The sequence below is a fragment of the Aristolochia californica genome, unplaced genomic scaffold, assembly GCF_029961685.1.
Source record: "Aristolochia californica isolate CCGP_79_NKW_82.1479 unplaced genomic scaffold, dmAriCali1.0.hap1 SCAF_7, whole genome shotgun sequence".
Taxonomy (NCBI): domain Eukaryota; kingdom Viridiplantae; phylum Streptophyta; class Magnoliopsida; order Piperales; family Aristolochiaceae; genus Aristolochia; species Aristolochia californica.
In genome coordinates, this window is record NW_027182268.1 from 31,998,541 (window position 1) to 32,018,270 (window position 19,730).

At 35.4% G+C, this 19,730-nt stretch overlaps 2 protein-coding genes across 4 annotated transcripts; one reads left to right on the forward strand and one right to left on the reverse strand.

Annotated features, from left to right (window-relative positions):
• Positions 1–9,445: 9,445 nt before the first annotated feature.
• LOC137936076 (glucan endo-1,3-beta-glucosidase 6-like) lies at positions 9,446–14,366 on the forward strand. The gene is made up of 2 exons (XM_068780607.1): positions 9,446–10,673; positions 13,142–14,366. Exons 1-2 carry the CDS (start codon positions 10,342–10,344, stop codon positions 14,256–14,258), a joined length of 1,449 nt encoding a protein of 482 aa, XP_068636708.1. The 5' UTR covers positions 9,446–10,341; the 3' UTR covers positions 14,259–14,366.
• A 150-nt stretch (positions 14,367–14,516) lies between these two features.
• On the reverse strand, positions 14,517–19,496 carry LOC137936077 (uncharacterized). Of its 3 annotated transcripts, XM_068780608.1 has the most exons (9): positions 19,363–19,496; positions 18,764–18,881; positions 18,372–18,642; positions 17,600–17,662; positions 17,316–17,355; positions 16,844–16,908; positions 16,545–16,664; positions 15,404–15,532; positions 14,519–15,038 (listed from the first exon to the last, which is right to left on the reverse strand). In XM_068780608.1, exons 2-9 carry the CDS (start codon positions 18,820–18,822, stop codon positions 14,991–14,993), a joined length of 795 nt encoding a protein of 264 aa, XP_068636709.1. In that variant the 5' UTR covers positions 18,823–18,881; positions 19,363–19,496; the 3' UTR covers positions 14,519–14,990. The 3 variants fall into 3 exon arrangements, with proteins under 3 accessions (XP_068636710.1, XP_068636709.1, XP_068636711.1); XM_068780609.1 differs by lacking the exon at positions 15,404–15,532 and having other exon boundaries at positions 14,517–15,038; XM_068780610.1 differs by lacking the exon at positions 19,363–19,496 and having other exon boundaries at positions 18,769–18,832.
• Between the last annotated feature and the right edge of the window lie 234 nt (positions 19,497–19,730).

Sequence of the window (19,730 nt, forward strand, 5' to 3'; positions counted from 1 at the left end):
ATATAATGACTGTTGTTTCATTAAGGGTAGTTTGGGAATTTTACTCTTGTATCGCGGTTAGCCTAATTTTCTCTTTATAATTGAGAGGTGCTGCTATTAGGGTTTTATCATCTTAATCCGAGGAGCATCTCGAGTTGCAGCCCGAGAGGTTAGAGAGAAACACCTGTAAGTGTGCGATTTCTCTTGTAAAGTATTTCATCTTCATAGTGGATTACTGCAGCGGTGGAAGACCGGACGTAGTCTTACCTTGAGGCAAACTTGTATAAATCTTGTTGTGCTTTTTCGTGATTTTTTTTCCCTTCTTCTACGTTTATTATTATTGCTCTCGTTAGTTTGGCATTAGGACGTCTAATTCCTAACATGTAACCAGGTTACCTCCAACTAAGGAATAATACCTTGAAATGGGCTTCCTATCATCAAGTGATCTAACTCAATCTGCATTTGAGAAACCTTCTATGTTGAAGTGGTCATGATTCTTATAGTTTCTCAGAGCTCCTTTTAAATATCTTCGTGTCCTCTCCAAGGTTTGCCAATGGGTAAATTGTGGTTTGTGCATATATTGACTCACCACACCTACTGCATATAATATATCTGATCTAGTCATCGTGAGGTAAATGAGATTTCCCATAAGTTTCTGATATTTACCTATATCAACATCTTCTCCAGAGTTTGCACATAGTTTTACATTAGCATCCATAAGAGTGTTTGCATTAACATCTCCCCATTATCCTTGTGTCCTCTAGTAGATCCAATACATACTTTCTCTGAGATCATATAATCTCATGCTTTGACTGGAATACCTCAATTTCGAGAAAATATTTTAGAAGTCCAATATCCTTTGTTTTAAATTTTTGGCATATCTTTTCTTTGAATTTTTTATGTTGTCTGCATCACTACCAGTTAAGATGATATCATCCACATAAACTTCTAGTAATACCTTTCCCTGTAAAGGTATTCTTGATAAAGACAAAATGATCTACTGAGCACCGACTGAATCCAAACAGTAACATTGCTTGGCTAATTTGGTCAAACCAAGCCTGAGGAGACTGTTTAAGACCATATAGAGACTTTATCATTTTGCATACTGACTCCCCCTTAACCATAAAACTAGGTGGTTGATGCACATATATTTCTTCTTTTATGGTCCCATTCAAAAAAGCATTTTTTACATCCAATTGATATATCGACCAAGAGGAATTAGCAGCTATAGATAATAAGATTTGTACCAAATTTAATTTGGCCACTAGAAAATGTTTCATCATAATCCCTTCCATAACACTAAGTATATCCCTAACGAGTCGGGCTTTGAGGCGAGCAAAAACTCCATCTAGATTGTCTTTGTTAGTAAGCATACATTTATAGCCCACGAATTTCTTGCCAGGAGGAAGAGGAACAAGGGCTGAAGTTTGATTCTCATATAAGGCATGCATTTCTTCTTCCATAGTTGTCTCCCATCATGGATGTATCAGAGCCTCCTGATATGACTATGAAGTAGATACGGAAGGAATATATGCAAGAAACTGACAGCATGAAGAAGACAATCGATGGTGAGAAACAAAACTTGATATAGCATTAGAAATGGAGAGCCTAGTGCAAGTCTGAGGCTCCTTCCGTAGAGCTATGGGCCAAATATCAAATTGTGGGCCAAATATAACAGGGGAAGACGGGCTTACCTTGGAAGGATTTGATAAATAATGCCATAATTGTAACAAAAGAATTGAAATTCACTAGATAGGTACTCTTTTGTATTATCTGATTGAAACACTTTTATTTGTTTTCCAAACTGAGTGGACACCATAGCACGAAAGGATTTAAATATGGAAAAAAATCAGACCGTTCTTTAAACATAAATAGCTATGTGACTCGAGTGAAGTCATCAACAAAGGTGAAAAAATACTTAACTTGAGATATGTTCGAGACACTTAAGGGTCCCCATACATCTGAATGAATTAATTAAAAGGGAGCAACATCTTTAAGTTTAGTTCGAGGAGAATATGGTGTCCTCTGGTGTTTGCTCAACTGACAAACCTCACAATTGAAATTTGGTAAAGTTTTTAAAGATGCAAATAAGTGCTAAAGTGATGCTACTGATGGAGAAACAAATTGGTTGTGCCATAACCTTGCCTCTATCTAAGAAGTGGCAATGACAGTGACTGCAGACAAGTTTAAGTAATAAAGACCCCCCTATTCATGGCAGCTAGCAATCACTTTCTTCATTGTAAGATCCTGGAAGACACAAGAAGAAAGTGAGAAGATGGAACAATTACAACGTTTTGTTAACTGGTTAACATATAACAAATTTAAGGAAATTTGAGGGATAAATAGGACACCAGTAAGTGGAAGAGATAGTGTAACAAAGGAAGATTCATTCCCAAGAACTTTGATTTGGGATCCGTCAGCTAGGGTAACAATCTTGTTTGTTAGACATGAAGATAGGGAATGTAACAAACTCTCATTATCAGTAAGATGCTCAGAGGCCCCTAAGTCGATGATCTAGGATGAAGTGGAGGAAGTAGCAGAAATCATACCTGAAGCAATGGCGGCATTAGCGATAGTTGAAGATGTTGGAGAAGATGGAGAGGGTATCATCAGTGTTTTCATCCTCTATAAGAGGTCATAATCATCATCAGTGATAGTCTTCTTTCCTTTTTGTGACTCAGATTGGGAAGCATTCTTCTCTTTTTAAACTGAGGCTTGGTTGGTAGTGACCTAGTCTGGTTTGCCATGAATCTCCCAAAGGTATCCACTAGATGGTTCAGTTCACCATAGTGAGTGCAGACCTGGTTGTCTGACCTTGAAGGACCAAAGCCACTTCTACCACCTCTATAATTTCTACAACGCCCTTAGGTGGTAGAAGATGCACCCCTATTTCCTGAGTACATATCAGATGATACTTCAATATGAGAGGTGGAGGAGGGATCTGGTATTTGAAATAGTATTACACTTAAGTCATCGAATTATGGAAATGTGGAGGAGCTAAGGATTTGGATTTTGGCCACTTCAAGATATGACTTGATATTTGAGAAGCAAATAGCAGTTGTAAAGGCCTCCCGTTGCTTTTCTTGAACCAATATATTGGTGGAATAGGGTTAAGAAATTTTCCACTTTGAATCAACCATCTAAACCTAGCCAAGAACTCATGCAAGTTCTCTCCTTGTTTTGTAGTAAACATGTTCTGAAATGTTAATTCGTGGAGCCTAATCAACGCCTTACGCTGTTTCATTAAGGGTAGTTTAGGGATTTCACTTTTGTATTGCGGTTGCCCTAATTTTTCCTTTATATTTGGGGGTGCCGCTATTAGGTTTTTATCATCATGGAGAAAGATCTTGAATTGTGGCCCGAGAGAGGTTAGGGAAAAACACTTGTGTATGTGTGTGCGATTTCTCTTGTAAATTATTTCATTTTCATAGTAGATTACTACAGCGGTGGAAGACAGGACGTAGTCTCACTTTGAGGCGAACTTGTATAAATCTTGTTTGTCTTTCTTCGTACTTGATTTTTTCTTCTTCCACGATTATTATTATTGCTCTTGTTAGTTTGGAATTAGGGCATCTAATTCCTAACATGAAATACATCATATAATTTCTTTAAATTCTCAGTGCTAGATTACAACTTGGAACAAGTGTCCCATATCTACTTTGCGGTCCCAAGTGGACAATATTATTTGCCTAATGTTCCTTCATCTTGTCAAGTAGACATTTAATTTAGGAACTATTATCTTCATCTATGGTTGGAGTTGGTTAACCAAATGTCCTAAGAGATCTCTAGTGATAAGAAATCTCTCAACCGACAAAGCCCAACTTAAGTAATTTGATAACTCTCTCAAGCGTAGAGTGGTAGTCATAAGTAATTCACTTTTACCACTCATATTCATATATTCTTCACCCATCAATAATGAATATTCAATGCACTATATCAACCAACCAATAATAGAAGAGAGGAAACCAAGCAAACCAAACCGAATCAATCAATAATTCGCACTAAGCCAAACCAAACCAAACCAAGCCCTTAATCATGCATGTAATCGTGAAGATTTTGACTCCACATGCTAATCCAAATCATATAAAAGTGTTTCCAAATCTTTCTCAATTAATAAAGAATTATAAAGACAAATAAAATCTCAAGGGATCTTGGACAACTGCGAGGATCTTCTTAAAGAAGAAAATTTTCCTTATATTTCACTTGCGCCAACTATTAAAATAAGATCACAATCTTTGACTTTCTTATTTTCTAAATTATTTAGGAAAGAAATTACAGAGAATAATCTAATATAGGAAGTCTTTAAATAGATAAATCACAACATTTTATTTTCTCTAACTTTCTTTTTGGCAAGCTCTAGAAGAAGGAAACTTTCCTTTTACGCAAAGCGCGCCAACTTTATGATTTAAATTACAGCTTGATCTTACATTTTCTTCTTGATTTTTTAGGTAAGATAATTTAAAGGATAACACAACCAATGGAAGATAAAAAATCGTGCAAAAGACCAGCAATTTTTCAAGAAAAAATTCCTCCTCTCAGTAATCAGAAAACAATCTTCACCGAGCTCTTTTTAGAGAGTAAACACACAAACATTTACATAAACCAATCTTGAATAAATTTAATCATGCTTTGATCATGATAATCCACATATACAACAAAAGGACAAGAAAATTTTCATCAAACATATGTTTTTCTAGGAGAGAAAATCGAACATATGATAATCCAATGTATGCTTAATCCAAGCATTTAACATTCTCTTGCATGATTGAAAGTAAACCGAGCACAAGAAATTTTGCATGAGATGGACCACTTATCTTTTATCTAGAGAAGAATTCACCAGTAAACCTCTTATTAAGATCAAGGCATTATCAAAATCATCACATGAAAGGTAGAGGGGGAAAAAAACACTTATTTTGCTTGCAGAGCCTTTGCTTCACCAACAACAATACATGAAGCTTGATAAAACTTACTTAACCACCACCCTAATGTCAGGATCCTACACCCATTGTTTTGATATCATTATGGATTTAGGATCCTATGATAAGGTCCTCGACCAAAAGGGTGAGAGAGAGGAGAGAAAGAAAAAGAAGAGAAGAAAAGGAGAGAGAGAGAGAGTTTGAGAGAAAAATCTAAGGACCGAATTTGAGAGAGAAGAGGGAAGACTCGATGATCTACCCCTTGCCTTGAGCCTCTATTTATATTTTATGAAGGAGGTTACAATGACTTCATTGCCCTTAGGGCTACAAGCTCTCAAAAGGAAAAGACATACATCATCTTCTCTATTTACACCCTTGTGTCATCCTTATGAGAAGACCATTAAATTACACCTTTGCCACCTCCTTGACATAGGGAAGGTATTTACCTTAATACAATTTTGAGATGTCTTCCAACACTAAAGATTAGTTGTCACTGTAGATTTACTAAGGGGGGATTAATGAGTTTCAAATTGGTCTGAAATTGGACTTTAGTCTTAGATAAAAAGTTATTTTAGAGTTAGAGTGTTTGGAAATAGTTGTGAAGTTTTTTTTCTATAAGCACCAACTTTTCCAGTGACTATGAAATTCCAATTCAATTCTCCAAGAACTTAATAGGATTCTTGAGAGGGAAGTAAAATAGAAGAACTAAATCTAGTCCTTTATGTTTCAATAAATAAAAATTAAATTATTATTAAAGTATAATTATAACAATTTATAATTAAGTAAAACGTTTTAACTATTTGAAAATTTTAAGTTAAATTATTTAATATTAGTAAATAATTAAATTTAAAAAGACATCACTTTATCTGCTACCCTCAATCAGTTTATTAAAAACTAAAATTTTAAAATTGTATAATTTAAGTAACTATTTAATATACATAATATTAATTAATTTTAATGATTTTAATATTAATGACTTATTATTTAACATATTAACTTAATGAATAGAGTGACTAAATAATAAAAATGAGTTATTATGTTAATATAAAATAAACACTCTCGTTCAACATTATATAGATAAATATTTTTATTTTGAATTAAGTGAATAAATTATTATATATTATTCAATTTCATTATTTATTATTAAAATATGATGTGATATGGTAAAATATTAATTAATTATTTAAATATAGTACTCTAAGATTATTTTTGACTATATGACTTTGTTCAAATAAATGCCTTCATTTAACATGATATAAATAATGGTTTTTATTTTATCATAATTTTGGATTCGGTGTTTAAATTATTTTATATTATTAATTTGAATTGTTTTAAATAATTAAAAATAAATTATTCTAATTTTATCTACTATCTAAATATATATTGATATGACAAAATATTAAGATAAGAACTATTATGCTAACTATTTTAGTACTGAAAGTGCATTATTATTTTGTTAATAATTATAATAATTCTTAATTATTATAAATTATAATTAATTTTATTTAAATTAAGTAACTTATTTAACTTGATATTATATATTATTCAATTTTATTTTTTTACTATATTATTTCACTTAAATAAAAAATTATATTATTTTAATAATAATGATTTCTTAATAAGTTTATTTAGTAATAGCTTCCTTGTTACTTAAAAGATTCAGTAATATGAAAAATCAATATAGTAACCACAATAATAATTATTACTTTGGCTAATTAATATTTATGTTTATTACTTTGATAATTCAATTTTTATACTAAGACTATGAAAATAACTCTAGAGTTTTATATTTGAAACATTTATTCTAAAACCTCATATACTAGCAACATGAGTCCAGTAACAAAATTCTAATATAACAATTCTAAACACACTTACACCCCTGAATAAATGAATATTTTTTTTTTTTATTACCACTTGAGTTGGTTGATAGAATGTGATGACAAAGATATAACTACTAATGCATGATATTCAAGGGTATCAAAATATAAAAACTTTCAAGAATTATGTGAGTTTTCAAATGGGATAGTATTTGACATTTAGGTCCAACAAGCAAAAAATGTAAATCACGATATCATTAACATTAATTATAGCTATTAACTAGTAGATTAAAATACCCCAAATGATCTTGTTTTCACCAAATGATGCCTGTTCATATCTAAAAATTGCTTTGCTTATATTTGTCAATGGAGAATATTAACTTGTGTACTATATTTCAAATTAAAACCTTGATATTAAAGTTTCAAATAAGAATCTTTTCGATATTTTCCAAACAACCAAAATAATAAAGATTTTTTTGTGTGAGATAACTTCTTTCTTCCTATTCCCTCTCCTGACTATCTAACAAGCTTGAGCGAGCTAAATGAGATAGATGACTCCACCCAACTGTCCCAACTCAAAGTATGATTATAGTTCACAGCAAGACAGGGACGTAGGCCCTACCCACCTTCTTGATTGCCATTTAGGTGATGTTGATCCTACAGAGCTGCTGGCAAAAAAAAAAAATGGCTTTCTCCTAAGCTTTGATGGCGACCTTACATTAGGAAATGGCAACTGGCAAGTGACATTCCAGGGAGGCCGTGGCCGGTGTATGTCGCTGTCGAAGACGCCATTGTTTGCTAAATCCAGTCACGGAGAATGTTGCTTTCGCTCCTCAAAAGTTAGTTCGTTTCGTGATCCTCAAGCCGTTGGAGGAATCAATCTTATAATACACATTCTAAGGATATCTTTTCTTATATACCGCAGGGATCCTAATTTCCTGATTAATGAGTCGCTGGTGAGCACCTTTCAGTCTATAAATTCTTTGGAATGGAGATGATTTCGGCACAGGTTTAATATTCTCCTAAAGCAAAATCCACATCAAGAAATCATAGAAAGCTGAATTTATCATTTCGATCCGTAAGATTCAACAGATCAGAGACTGGAGTAGGAGAGAATAAGATTCGAGATCGCCGATCTCGTCGTCAGGTGTTGGTGACATTCACGTTAAAGTTAACGGCGGGATTTTAAAAAAACCGTTCAAGATCTACGTCAAGCTTACTAAGACTACAACCAAATCTTAAAAGAAAAAAAACAGAGTGAGTGAGAGAGAGAGAGCGAGATAGGGAGAGGAAGAAGAGTAGAACGAATGAAAGGCAGAGGCGCAGAGCTACTGAAAACAAAAAAAAAAAAAAGGCAAAAGAAAAAAAGCAGAGACGCGAGTCGAGATGGATCAGAAAAAGCTTACAGACCAGAGAGGAGCAGCCTGACATGGAGAAAGGGATGGTCGCCTACATAATTGCCCTTCCTTTTCTGATTCTGCCACCATCGACGATTAACGTCTAAGGCTATCCAGAAATGTCGCGAATGACTGAATTTCTTTCGTTGCCGAATTAGTACCGGTTTCCGCGCAGGCGCAGCTAATTCGGTAGTCCACGTTACGTGGACGGTCGGTATAATATTGGTGTCACAGATTCATCTGAGGTTGCGACGTAAATTTGCATTTGATTGCACATAAATTACGTATATTTAACATTTAATTAAATTATTAAATTTAAATTAAATAACTTTATGTTTTTTATTTATTATTAATTCCTAAATAAATGATTGTTTTAATTCTCATTATTTTAATAGTAAAATAATTATACTATAATATATAATTAAATAGGTAAAATAACTCAGTAATGATTAAAAAGTAAAAAATAAAATCATGGCTAATTAATTTTAGACTAATTAAATTATAAAATAATCAATTAAATAAAAGTATTTTAAAAAATAAATAATTATGAAGTGTGAGTCTCAATGTCTGGTTGTATAATTTGGTCTCAACTCCTCTTAAATAATACTTTTAATATTTAATTTGTTAAGGGAGATGTTATCTTTTATCCATTCAAATTAGTACATGAAATAAGCTTGTATTTAGTGTATGTTTGGAACCTTAGAAAAGAAAATAAAATAAAAATAATTTGACCATTATTATTCTTAAAAATAGTTAATAAAAATAAAAAATTTCCTATTTACTATTTTATTTTCTTTTCCATGGTTCCAAAGAGACACACGGTTGAAGTCTGTATATACATAGTATTATGAAAGTATTATACGCCAATTAACTCAGCTTAACTCGGAGTGTGTCAGGATCGTTTCAGGCATATCATGTACGAACGGAGTCACGGAGTCGGTGATGGTCCTCGGGTGGCAGCCGGCAGGGATTCTTCACCCAGTTCCAGCGTTGGTGACGCATTTGAATCTCGACGCCGTTAGATTTCCGTCAGATGCAGGAAACTCAATCGGCAATTGTACCTGTTACCACCGAACAAAGAGCACTGCCACAGTTTTAACTCAGGAGTTATAGCAGCAGTGCCACAGTTTTAACTCAGGAGTTACAGCTGCACCAGTTCCATTAAAAAGTTGCCAGTAACCAACCTTAATTCGGAGTTTCGGACAATAACAATTTTAAAATAGTACGAAGATTTACGGCATCTGAATTCTCCGTTTTCCCTCTCCTTTTGGTGGATTCTTGTCCTCTGTGTCTACTCTAGAACTTGACCCCTAGCGTTGCTTAGCGTGCCTTCGTTTAATCTTTTGCTTAGCTGTCTTTCCTTTCCCTTTCCTTTTCTCAATCTTTTGTGTTCGCGATACATAATTGAGCTAAAATTTAGTGTGTTCTTAAAGACTCCTCTTCGAGCTCTGCTGCTCTGGTGAGCTTAGGTTGCATCTGGAACCGAGGGGTCATGGACCCACCGGTAGAGCTAGATGAGTTTTCATAACATTTCTTTCTAGCAGTTTTCAACTGATTGTTTCAGAACACTCAGGTGCCAGGGGCCAAATAACCAAGTTTCCTTTGATTGTCTATTAGTATCTGGCATTTCGTTCCTCCGTCCTTTCTGTATTGGGGTTTTGGCTCAAATTCCTTTTATTTTATTTTTATAAATTGTTTCCTTACTCTTGTTTTTGGCATAGTGCTAGCTCTCACCTTTGTGGGGATTTTCCTGAGTTGAATAAAAGCTGAACTCTGGTGAACCCCAAGTGGTTAAGCACTTAGTTTTAATTCTGCTTTGAGGTCGATAAGAAGTGTTAGGATTTTGGAGGAGAATAGAGATTTTTTTCCGTTTCTTTTTTATGTGTCTTGGGTCTGGATATCTGTATTTTGTCACTCTTTTATATCTGCGTCTAACTTCCGCTCAAACCCATCATCAGTTTTGTCATCTCAGGTGCGGAAAGTAGAGGATTTTTCGTGTTGGATTATTTTGTGTTTTTCCTCCTCTTAGTTTACTCTAGGAGCTCTCATATTGACGGAAGCCTTACTTTCAGACACATTTTGATTTCGTTTGAGGTTTTATTTTTGCGAGCTCTTCCAGAAGTAGGGACTTGTTTTATTTGAGTTGTCTGGTTGCTGGCGCCGGTGTAACTCTTTCAAATTTGCGTCGTAGTTTCGGTTGTTGGAAGCTGCTGAGGGGGATTTAGAGAAGCCATGGGCTGGTTTTCGGTGGTTTTCGGGGTTCTGTCGTGGTTTTGCCTGGTAGGTTCAGTAGTAGGCATTGGAGCGAACTGGGGCACACAGTCGAGCCACCCTTTGGACCCTGAAATAGTTGTCAGAATGCTGCGGGATAATCAGATTCAGAAGGTGAAGTTGTTCGATGCAGATCCAGCGACTATGAAGGCCCTTGGGAAGTCGGGGCTTGAGGTCATGGTGGGGATCCCGAACGACATGCTGGCCACTTTGGCTACTAGTGTCAAGGCAGCTGAGAAATGGGTGTCTAAGAATGTTTCCTCCTACATCTCCAACAATGGTGTGAACATCAGGTGAGGATATAGACACTATCTTCTTTCTATTCTTTATTTCTCCATTGATCCTCTTGTTTACGAACATAGGATTGATGGTTGCTTATCTTCTGCTATGCTGTCTGTTTCTTGTTCTAAGACATCGTAGTTCTTCTTTCCGTATTATTTGGGGTTGTCTCCAATCTGCCTAGTGGGTTTTTAGTGATTGCTTAGTGAAGACTTGGTGTGGCCGTTCAAATAGTTAAGATTAGTTTCTGATTGATACTTCAATTAACTTTGCTTCGTAGGGGTTAAAATGAATTATGTTTGCATCCACTGAGCCTGTTGCTTTATTTAATTCGATATTCGTTGATTTCATTTTCTATAGAGGTATGTATTTTAATGTTGTCTGCATTGGATGCCTGAAAACAGATGTAATTCCTTTATTCACCATTTATTTTTTGAACTGGAACTTGTTGCAAGCATTAAATGGTGTCTTGGAGGGGATCCTGAGTGTGAGCAAATGCTTGTTGGTTACATCTCGATGCTTTATCGATTAATGTTTCAAAGCATTGTAGAGGTTATGAGAGATGTCCAAATGCAACTCCAAAGAAAGTTTTAGTGCAACGAGGTTGCAAAATGTCTTTGTGAACCATCCAATAAAATTTATTCAAAGATTAGGTGGCCTTGCACTTTCGATTTTGCAGCTACTCATAGAAAAAAGTACTTCATCTTTGGAATGTGAATCACCCTTAAATTCAGACTCAATTTTCTTCCTCTAGGTGATTCACTTTTTCCATGCACTGACTAACTTAGGGTTTGTTTGGAACACCATGGAAAAGAAAAGAAAATAAGAATTTGATCATTATTATTCCCAAAAACTATTTTTGGGAATAGTAATGGTCAAATTCTCATTTTCTTTTCTTTTCTATGGCTTCCAAACAGACCATTAGGTATGTAGACCTTGCTGGGTTGTAGTATCCCATGTGCTTACTGCATGGTAGAAGCTATGGTAGAAGCCTTCCACATGTCATAGCAGCAAATAGGCATTAAGTTTGGTGCTTTAGGTTCATCCAATTGCAGATAGTGATGTGCTTCGCCAATTTCTGTGGAAAGTCTTACTCTCATGTTGTCATGGCTTCAAAGGTTCATGTTACTGCTAGGCAGTATCAATAAGCACTCTGTTGCTATTTGCGAGACAAAATAGCCATTTGCTTTTCTCACAATCTTTAGTTTTTTTTTAGTATGTTCTTGAGGTTTAGATGTATATGTTCAATATATTAGTTGTGTCAATAATTATATTAACCTTGAATGTGCTAACACATCTCTGGAGTCAAAATGGTAGAGTGTGGCTTAAGTGAGTTGTCAAAATAGAGTCTCTCTTTTTTCTTCTTAGTTACTGATTGGCACAAAGAGAGTGTAGCAACTAGGGGTTGAATGACAAATGAATAATATATGCTTGCTGAACCTAGGTTTAATCAAAATATTGGTGTATCTTAGCTAGTTGAAGCATTAATAAGTCAAAGTCATTCAGATTAAGAAAATCTAAGCTTTGCCAGAGATGCTGATTCTTGTTTCACCAGATTCTGAAATGGATGCTGTTTATTTGGTGTGACAATGTTCTGAAAGACTTTCTTAAAGCCTTGTCACTTTCACATTTGGTGTTCTTAAATTAATATTCAGTGGGATAAATGCAGGGCTCAAAAATTAATTACAGGACTTAAGTTTTATGTTTTATTTAATTTATTGAATGTAATTTTATACTACTTTCTCGTTATAACACATGATAGGTGATGTTATGTTGCTGGTCAAGCATGGAACCAATTTACTACCACATCACATTCTCGTGCACCTGATGGGTTCCTTATGCTTGTTTATGGTGTATTTTTATCAGAATTTTTGCTCATTTTGTGCAATTAATTAGTTCATTTCTTATTTCAGATGCAATTCATGTACTGTTCGTGCTCCATTCTAGTCGTCCTTTTTGTACAGTTACATGAAAGTGCTGGCAAGAATAAGTTTTTGGAGTTTTTCATAAATTGAGTGACCACACAAGACCAGATGCTTTCCTGATTGATAGTTCCACTGCTAAGCAGATGCAGCAGACGGACTTTAACATCTTAGGCAACATGAATGGAATTTTCTCTTCTTTTGATTATATAAAAGATTTCAACTGAAGTTTTCAAGAAAGACCGATTTGTTAACACATCTAAATTTGAAAGTCATCTACTAAATATGCTTTGTTCTACTAGATGAAGTCTACCCCAAATATTTTTGGTTGGTCTAATTGTATGATTTTATTATGTGTGCTCTGTTTATTTGGACTGTTAGCTATTGTGCTTCCTATACTTCAGTGCAACTTACTTCTTCTACCACATCTGAAAAAAATAACTTAACGGAACATACCTGAGAAACTCTATATGAACAGTTGACATAATTGCTTGTTATGTTAACTTTTTCCTTTAAAGATGATGAAAACACATGGTTTTATCCTTGTTGTCTCTTTACAGGTATGCAGCTGTTGGCAATGAACCTTTCTTGGAGACCTATAATGGTAGCTTCCTTAGAACAACATTCCCAGCTCTCCAGAATGTCCAAAGTGCCCTCATAAAAGCTGGTCTCAGCAGCCAAGTTAAGGTTACTGTCCCCCTAAATGCTGATGTCTACCAATCCTCCACTGGCGTCCCATCTGGTGGAGACTTTCGCCCTGACATCCATGACCTAATGCTTGCTATTGTCAAGTTTCTGAGCGACAATGGAGCCCCATTCACTGTCAATATCTATCCCTTTATCAGCCTCTACTTGGAACCCAGCTTCCCTGTGGATTATGCTTTCTTTGACAGTAATTCTGCCGCAATAACCGATGGAGGCACCCCATACACCAACATGTTTGATGCAAATTTGGACACACTCATCTGGGCACTGAGGAAAAACGGCTTTGAAAACTTGCCTATCATTGTTGGTGAAATTGGGTGGCCAACAGACGGTGATCGGAATGCAAATTTGAACTATGCGCAGCGGTTTAACCAAGGGTTGATGACACACATTTTGACCGGTAGGGGGACCCCAATGAGGGCAGGACCTATCGATTCCTATTTATTCAGCTTGATCGATGAGGACGATAAGAGCATAGCACCAGGAAATTTTGAACGGCATTGGGGTGTATTTAACTATGATGGGAGTGCCAAATATCAGCTCAATCTTGGCACCACAAATTCTGGAACCTTGATTCCTGCCAAAGGTGTCCGCTATTTAAGTCAGAAATGGTGTGTGCTTAAACCACAAGCAAGCCTGGATGATCCTAGCATTGCTACCAGTGTGAGCTATGCCTGTGCTAATGGAGACTGCACCAGTCTTGGATATGGTACCTCTTGTGGAGATTTGGATGCCCGTGGAAACATATCATATGCATTTAACAGTTACTTTCAAAAGTTCAATCAGTTTGATAGTGCTTGCGAATTCCCAAACCTTTCCATGATAACAAAGACGAATCCATCTACAGGAACTTGCCGGTTTGGGATCATGATCGAGTCCACTCTCTCTGACGGCGGTCACAGATTTATGTGCTGGGCAAAGTTGGCACTTCATTTGATTGTAACAGTTTTGCTTTGGCTAATTTTCCTGTAAATTTTGGGACTCTTCGGATGTTTGACCCATTATTTACATCCATGGGGATGGGATTGAGGTTGATTGGGATGTGTGATATCGTAATACAGAACCGACCTATTGTGGTTATCAAGCGGATGTATCGGATGGGGGGTTCAACGTCAATTGTTAGTTCATGATTGGAAAATGATTGAATAGGAAAAAGTAAAAATATAAGAAAAAATTTTAGGTCGATTCTTTAACCAAAATCTGTTTGACAGGTAGTTCAGCCAGTAATGTCTCTTGCTTTTAGCTTTGAGGAGAAATAAAATCTTTAAGGAGTGTGATTCTCAAGTGTCAATTTAAAAAGGTTGCTTTCTGGAAAGAGACCTAGCATGGATAGGGATACGTAGGCATTGAAAGAGTCATTTATGTGTTGATGATGCACGTAGTTTGTGGCCAACGACGGCAGCAGCAGCTCCACTGCGACGCCTTCTGGAAGCAAACAAAATTGTTGATTGTCCTCCGTCTTTCTCTGTTGCTATTGACGGCCATACGCCAATTCTTACCCAACACTCCAAACACTATTTCCTGTACCTGCTTGCTCCAATCTTGCACAAGAATAAATAGAATTTCGTATATGATTTTGACACATAATTTACACATCTCTGTGGCTACTTCTGTAATATTTGAGTTCCTAATCCTGGCGTCACTTTCAGAAGCTTGCTTTCTTCTTCCGTTCCTATCCAATTGAACGATGAATCTTCGCACGTCTTAGATCCCGCTATGTTTTTGGAGGAAAGCTCTTGACCTTATATCAGCCTGCTATTTCGTTACAGAAGAGAGGATTAGAACGTCACTGCACTTCGATGAGTTTGATACTATGCATGATAACCAGATCATAGATTAATCCATATTTGTATCTTAAACAAACTAGTTTTTGCATGATAAATCAATTCTGATAAGTTTTTTAATAAAAGAAATCATGAAACAAAGTGATTTCAAATGCAATCTCTAATACATTAGTTTTGATCCTTCCATTACAACGGGTTTACACCTCGATCTAGCTTCAAACTTTGAGATATCATACTATAAATCCTGACATTACCCTTGAGCTGCAGCTCAAAGTCTCATAATCTCTAATAATTCAGAGAAGGAATTCCTTGACCAAAGAAAATGGATATTACCTGGCGAATTGGCTCCGGCACACGGTATTTGCAGCACATTTTAACAGCTTTGATGGCTGTTTCAAGTGATACACGGTGCCCAACAGATATAAATATTGGCTTCAATGATTCTCTAGATGATCTCATTGCCTGAAAATTTGCCTAAAAAATTATGGGTGCCGCATAAAGACCTCATAACTCGGGACAGAATAAATTATGCTGATGAACAACTACAGTTACCTCAACAGGAGGCAGAGAGCAAGATCTGCTAGAAACTGACCTAAGTACAAAATATGTTTTCTACTTGAGGGTCATACCAGTTTGCAATAGACATTCTCTGTAATACATGCTCTAGTAAAAATTAGAACATGTTGATATCTGAGCTTCTCATCATTTCAGTTTTCACCATTTTTATTGTTTTTCCAATACCAAACAGTGAGGACTAACATTTTTTTGGCCTGAGACCTCCATTTCTTACTATCTTTAAATAGAAAAAAACAGCATTAGTTTTTAATCACAAATTTATTTCCTTTTCTCAAGGAACAATCATCAAAAAGCAAGTAGAAAAAGTAATAATATCAATGGGCAAAAGATGATGATCAAAGAGAGCTGATTAACATGGGGAACTTGCAATTTGTGTACAGATATTATATAAAACTATTTGACTCAGGAAAGCTTACTTTTTGTTTCCAAAACAAGTTAATGAGGAAACGAGTTTCTTACCCCCTTAAGCATTCTCTGGTAACTATGGTAGGGGGATTTATTTTTATTTATTTATTTATTTGGGATAAACTTGAGAACTAAGAATTTATTAAGCAAGAACTCCCAAAGGAGGACACAAGCAGGAAATAAGAGCAATACAAAGAAAAACAAAGGCCAAAGGAGACTGACAAGGCAGAAACTGAATGCAAAAAAGAAAAGGTTTAAGATCACTGTAAAGGGAGGCTCTGCCCAACAATGAGATGTTGCCTGAATGTCCTGCTTCTAGCCATGGAATGAGCTAAATCAGCACTTCTGGAGTGAGTATCCAAGTGATTCAAGGAGAGGCATCACTTGGCCGAGGGTGATGAATCCCCATAACATGAATGATAAATTGGACTATTCTTCTAAAAGATATGGTACTGATCTATGAAGCACACAAAACAGAATCTTATTCTCTTACCACACCCAATATGCTCCCTGAGTTTCCAGTTAGAGTAACCAGATTGTTGTCACCACCGTTTGTTTTGGCTTCAAAAAGTTGTTTCACCCCAGATATAGTAAGGCCATCAACATGATGCAACTGGGATTACATAAAGCCAAACATCCACAGTGGCTTCAATTGAAGGTGAAATTAGAAAAAAAAGTAGATGTAAAAAAACGAAATTCATCAACTTCATAAAGGACTCAGTCGATTGATAAATGTAAAAAGATTAATATAGAAAAAATTACCATGCAAAATGTCCATATTGATTTACTTACGTTTTTTCCAACTCCAATTGTAGGAATATTAGCCAAGACACCCAGATGGCAGGCTATGCCAAAACCTACACAAGAAAAAAAAGAAGGTTCTGTACCAGCACTATTGTCAAATAAAACAAGGCTGTACAAAAAGTAATCTGGTTTTGAATCAGATGGTCCAATCAGTTGCATGACATGGACTTAGTTATCAAACTTATTTTGGTGGATGAGTTAGCATGCCTCAAAGCTGTGACTGGGCTCTTGTATAGACAAAATTGTTATACCTCAGCTATTTGTAACTGTTAGTCAACAGAAATAGCTTGGATGATATGAAAGTGTGTCAATAAAAGATAACTGAGGCGCGAAAGAAGAGACTAAAGGATCCATAAACTCAGAATTGTCTTTCTGCCAATCACGTGCCACAGCAGAAGGGATGCATAGATTATTACTAGTAGATGAAAATACACAAAGCTTAATGGGTGGATAATCTTGCCTCGAGGATGGAGTATTCCATTGCCATCAACCATTAGCAGCTGTTGGAATCACGTAATACCACTTCTCAGATATATTTGATGGATAAGCAATAATGTACTATCTACGAATATTTGGAAAGAGAGTAAAACAGCTATGAGACAAACTATATAACAACCTAAATGAGTATAATTGACTTTGTGTTTTCAGTTGGATGGATTTGTGAAGTTATGTGCAGATGGTTAAAAATATGAATGGACAACTACTGACAATGTTAACTAACCTTCAAAAAAAATGCAAGCATACCTGGGGATAGAAAGGAAGGTCACTTTGCTTAAGTTTCTCTAACAACCCCAAAAGAATGGGAGCCTGTAATTGTGGTTGAATTAGAGCTCATCAAATCTAGTAAGATTTGTTAAAAAATATATTGAAGGAGAAAAAACAGAGAGTTCCATCCTGCAATTTCTGGAGAAAACATAATCAGCTGATTGCGCTCCACATAGAATGTTTGTAGAAATGTTCAACATAGTCTCTATTTTTGCTAATGAAAAATGTCAATTTTCTAATTTGCAACTGAAGCCAGATTCAAATGTGAAACGAAAAAAGGGAAATAAACATCCAGATGACTGGAACTGTGTCAAGAAATTCTGTCAACATGTGACAGAAGAATAGGGGTCGAAATTTGGATAAAAGGAAATGCTTTAGAAAACCAGTTGTGTATTAAAAGAGTGTGTTTTACAAAATAAAAAATCAAAAGATCTTTTCGCTCCATTTCAAAGAAAAGAAACATTCCATTGAATGATTCAAATACTTCAATTGTAAAGAAAAAAAATGTTTCTTTTTAATTTCCTTTTTTTTTTTTGGGGGGGGGGGGGGGGGGTGTTAAAAAAAAAGAAATATTCAGCTCCTGCAATAAAAAAATATTGTTCTTTTGGGTTGTACAACATCCTAGTGTAACTATAACTCATAGATAACCCAAGAAGCTCATCTCATGATATGTATTATACTTCAAGTAGCTATTAACTCCGACAACTTAAGAACATGCACGCTATTCAAATAAAAGAATTATATTACAAACCTCTCTAAAAGCAAGGAAACCAGGAACATATGCCGTTTCTGGTTTAACAACTGCAAAATCATCATATACAACATTGAGCCCATCAATATTGAGAATAACAAGTGCTCCACATGCTATATCAGGGTCATCCTTCGAGAAGCTAATGTCGACTCCTCCAATGTATTGTAATTTTTCCTTTCTGTCACTTCCCTCCATGCAAGATTCTTGTGAAGGCACAGCCCACAAGAAGTCATCTTCCAAAACTACTCTTTTCTTGAGTGAATCTTGCAATCTAAAAGAAAGTATTGTGTCAATTCTAACTAAGCAATAAAGAAAGAAAAACCAACTATTTCTAAAAATACTTTTCAAAATCAACAGATGAGACAGAACAGGAAAAAAAATCTGAGCCATACTCAACCCAAGTCAGTTGATTTGATGGCGGTTCCTCCTTTCTCTGGAGAGGATCTCCCATAATTCATACCAAAAAAGAAAGTTCAGTTGGGTTAAAGTCCAAGTATTAGGTAGAAAAACCTGAAAATTAGCCATTTAAAGGTTGAAGTGTCACAAAAGGTGGAAAGTGAGAAGAATGGAGATTGGATAAAGCACTTCCAATGTTCTACAAATTATATACGTGTTCCAAGTTCCAACATCTCAAAGTTGAGAACAAGTTTCGGTCAGAGAAATATCAGCCAACCACCGATTACAAAATTTACTGTTTCTAAATCCACCAATTCACATATATACGAAAAGAATTTCACGAATTTTACATACAATAAAGCGCATAAGAACCGAAACAAGTAATATCATCAGATCTTAATTACAAGAAACTATGCATTCATGTAATATCTAGCCAAAAAGAATTACTCTTCAGCACCTGATTATTACATCAAATTGGAACATGTGAAAAAAATAGCAACTAAAAGTTGATAGTCCATCGAAAAGAGTTTCATCGCAAAACTGCGGACCTCAACGAAAGAAAAAGAAACTAATAAGGGAAATCAAGAAGAAATACCTCAAAATTCGAGGAATACCATTGCGTTTTCTAAAATTCTTAACTCTTCGGGACGTGGACGCCTCCTTCAGCACTCTAGCAGTAAGCAAGTTTCGGAACTCCGGGTCTCGGACTTAAAGGTGCCCGCGCCTTGACGTATACCGGCCGGTGCAGCCCACGCTGGCCAAAATCCCTTTTTTATATCCTCTAAGCTTCAAGAGAATCTGAAAATGAAATAATAATAAAAAATTCTTTTAAAGTAATAATTTTTAAAAAAAATTAAAGGCAAGAGAAATAAAAAATTATATAAAAACCTTTTTTTTCCAAAAAATAATACACACGCTAGAAAATTTTCCACTTTGCTTTCCTATTGACACAAATATTCCTAA

Excerpts from the sequence above, each read along its gene's own strand:
- LOC137936076 (XM_068780607.1), top strand. The coding sequence starts at position 10,342 with ATGGGCTGGTTTTCGGTGGTTTTCGGGGTTCTGTCGTGGTTTTGCCTG. Across the intron at positions 10,674-13,141 it reads AACAATGGTGTGAACATCAG|GTATGCAGCTGTTGGCAATG; the intron begins GTGAGGATATAG and ends GTCTCTTTACAG.
- LOC137936077 (XM_068780608.1), bottom strand. The coding sequence starts at position 18,822 with ATGGGAGATCCTCTCCAGAGAAAGGAGGAACCGCCATCAAATCAACTG. Across the intron at positions 17,663-18,371 it reads GTTTCCTTGCTTTTAGAGAG|GCTCCCATTCTTTTGGGGTT; the intron begins GTTTGTAATATA and ends CCACAATTACAG. Across the intron at positions 16,665-16,843 it reads CAATTGGAGTTGGAAAAAAC|TTGCATCATGTTGATGGCCT; the intron begins GTAAGTAAATCA and ends ATGTAATCCCAG.